At 30.8% G+C, this 877-nt stretch overlaps 1 protein-coding gene across 1 annotated transcript in view; it reads left to right on the top strand.

Moving 5' to 3' along the window:
• The window catches only part of LOC108574626 (spindle assembly abnormal protein 6 homolog), a 2,541-nt gene extending 1,885 nt beyond the window's left edge, over window positions 1-656 (top strand). The window contains exon 4 of the mRNA XM_017937246.1: window positions 106-656. Within this exon, the coding sequence (XP_017792735.1) occupies window positions 106-656 (551 nt within the window). The remainder of the gene's footprint in view (window positions 1-105) is intronic.
• Window positions 657-877: the final 221 nt, after the last annotated feature.

Below are 877 nucleotides of genomic sequence, written 5' to 3'. Positions count from 1 at the left end.
TATTTTATTCTTTCAAAAAGAAAATAATGTATTGCATATTTTCTTATATTAATTTTTTTTTATTTTGAATTTTCCTATTAAAGTGACTTTACTACATTTTTTCAGTAATTAATTGGTTAAACCGGCGATTAACAGATAATCAATCTCCACTACAAAATGCTGCTGCAGCGGTACCGATAACTGTACCGTCTTCAATTCAGTTAACATTGCCCAGAACAAATAAGTTGATGACTAATAAATTTGAGACACGTACACCAGTACCCATTACAATACAATCAAATACATTATCTGGACTACCACTGAGAAACCCTATTGTACAAAATCCAAATATTAATCAAAGCACACGTATGACAGCACGATCAATGGGTGTTGGTATCACTGATAGCACAGTAGGTATATCAACATTTAATAAAAGTGGTCAAATTTCCAGTACTAGTACACCTATGGAACGTATTAATTCTTTAAACAAGTTACCTGCAAATGTTGCAAGTTCTTCTTCAATGCCGGCCATTATAGAAAATAATAATTCATCTGTACCACCAAATGGTACTAAGACAAAAAGTACAAGTGTTACATTACAGGGTGGGTTGCGAAGGGCTGGTTTAACTGACAAACCAATTTTGCCATCTGCATATTTTCCTAAAACATTACATTAATTAGATGTACAAGCAAGGTTATAAGTGTAAACATATACAGGCATGAAAGTTGTGATTGTGCTATACAAAAGCATATCAAACTGAAATATGTATAAATATGAAATAATTAATATTTGAAGTTTAATGTTGAAAGACAGTACAAAGTAGTTATGCAAAGTAATAAGTACCATTTAAAATGTTTCAAGGTATTGTTTCTAGAAATTTATATGCATGTATTGTAA

The sequence above is a fragment of the Habropoda laboriosa genome, unplaced genomic scaffold, assembly GCF_001263275.1.
Source record: "Habropoda laboriosa isolate 0110345459 unplaced genomic scaffold, ASM126327v1 scaffold175, whole genome shotgun sequence".
Taxonomy (NCBI): domain Eukaryota; kingdom Metazoa; phylum Arthropoda; class Insecta; order Hymenoptera; family Apidae; genus Habropoda; species Habropoda laboriosa.
This window is presented reverse-complemented; position numbering and strand designations above follow the sequence as displayed.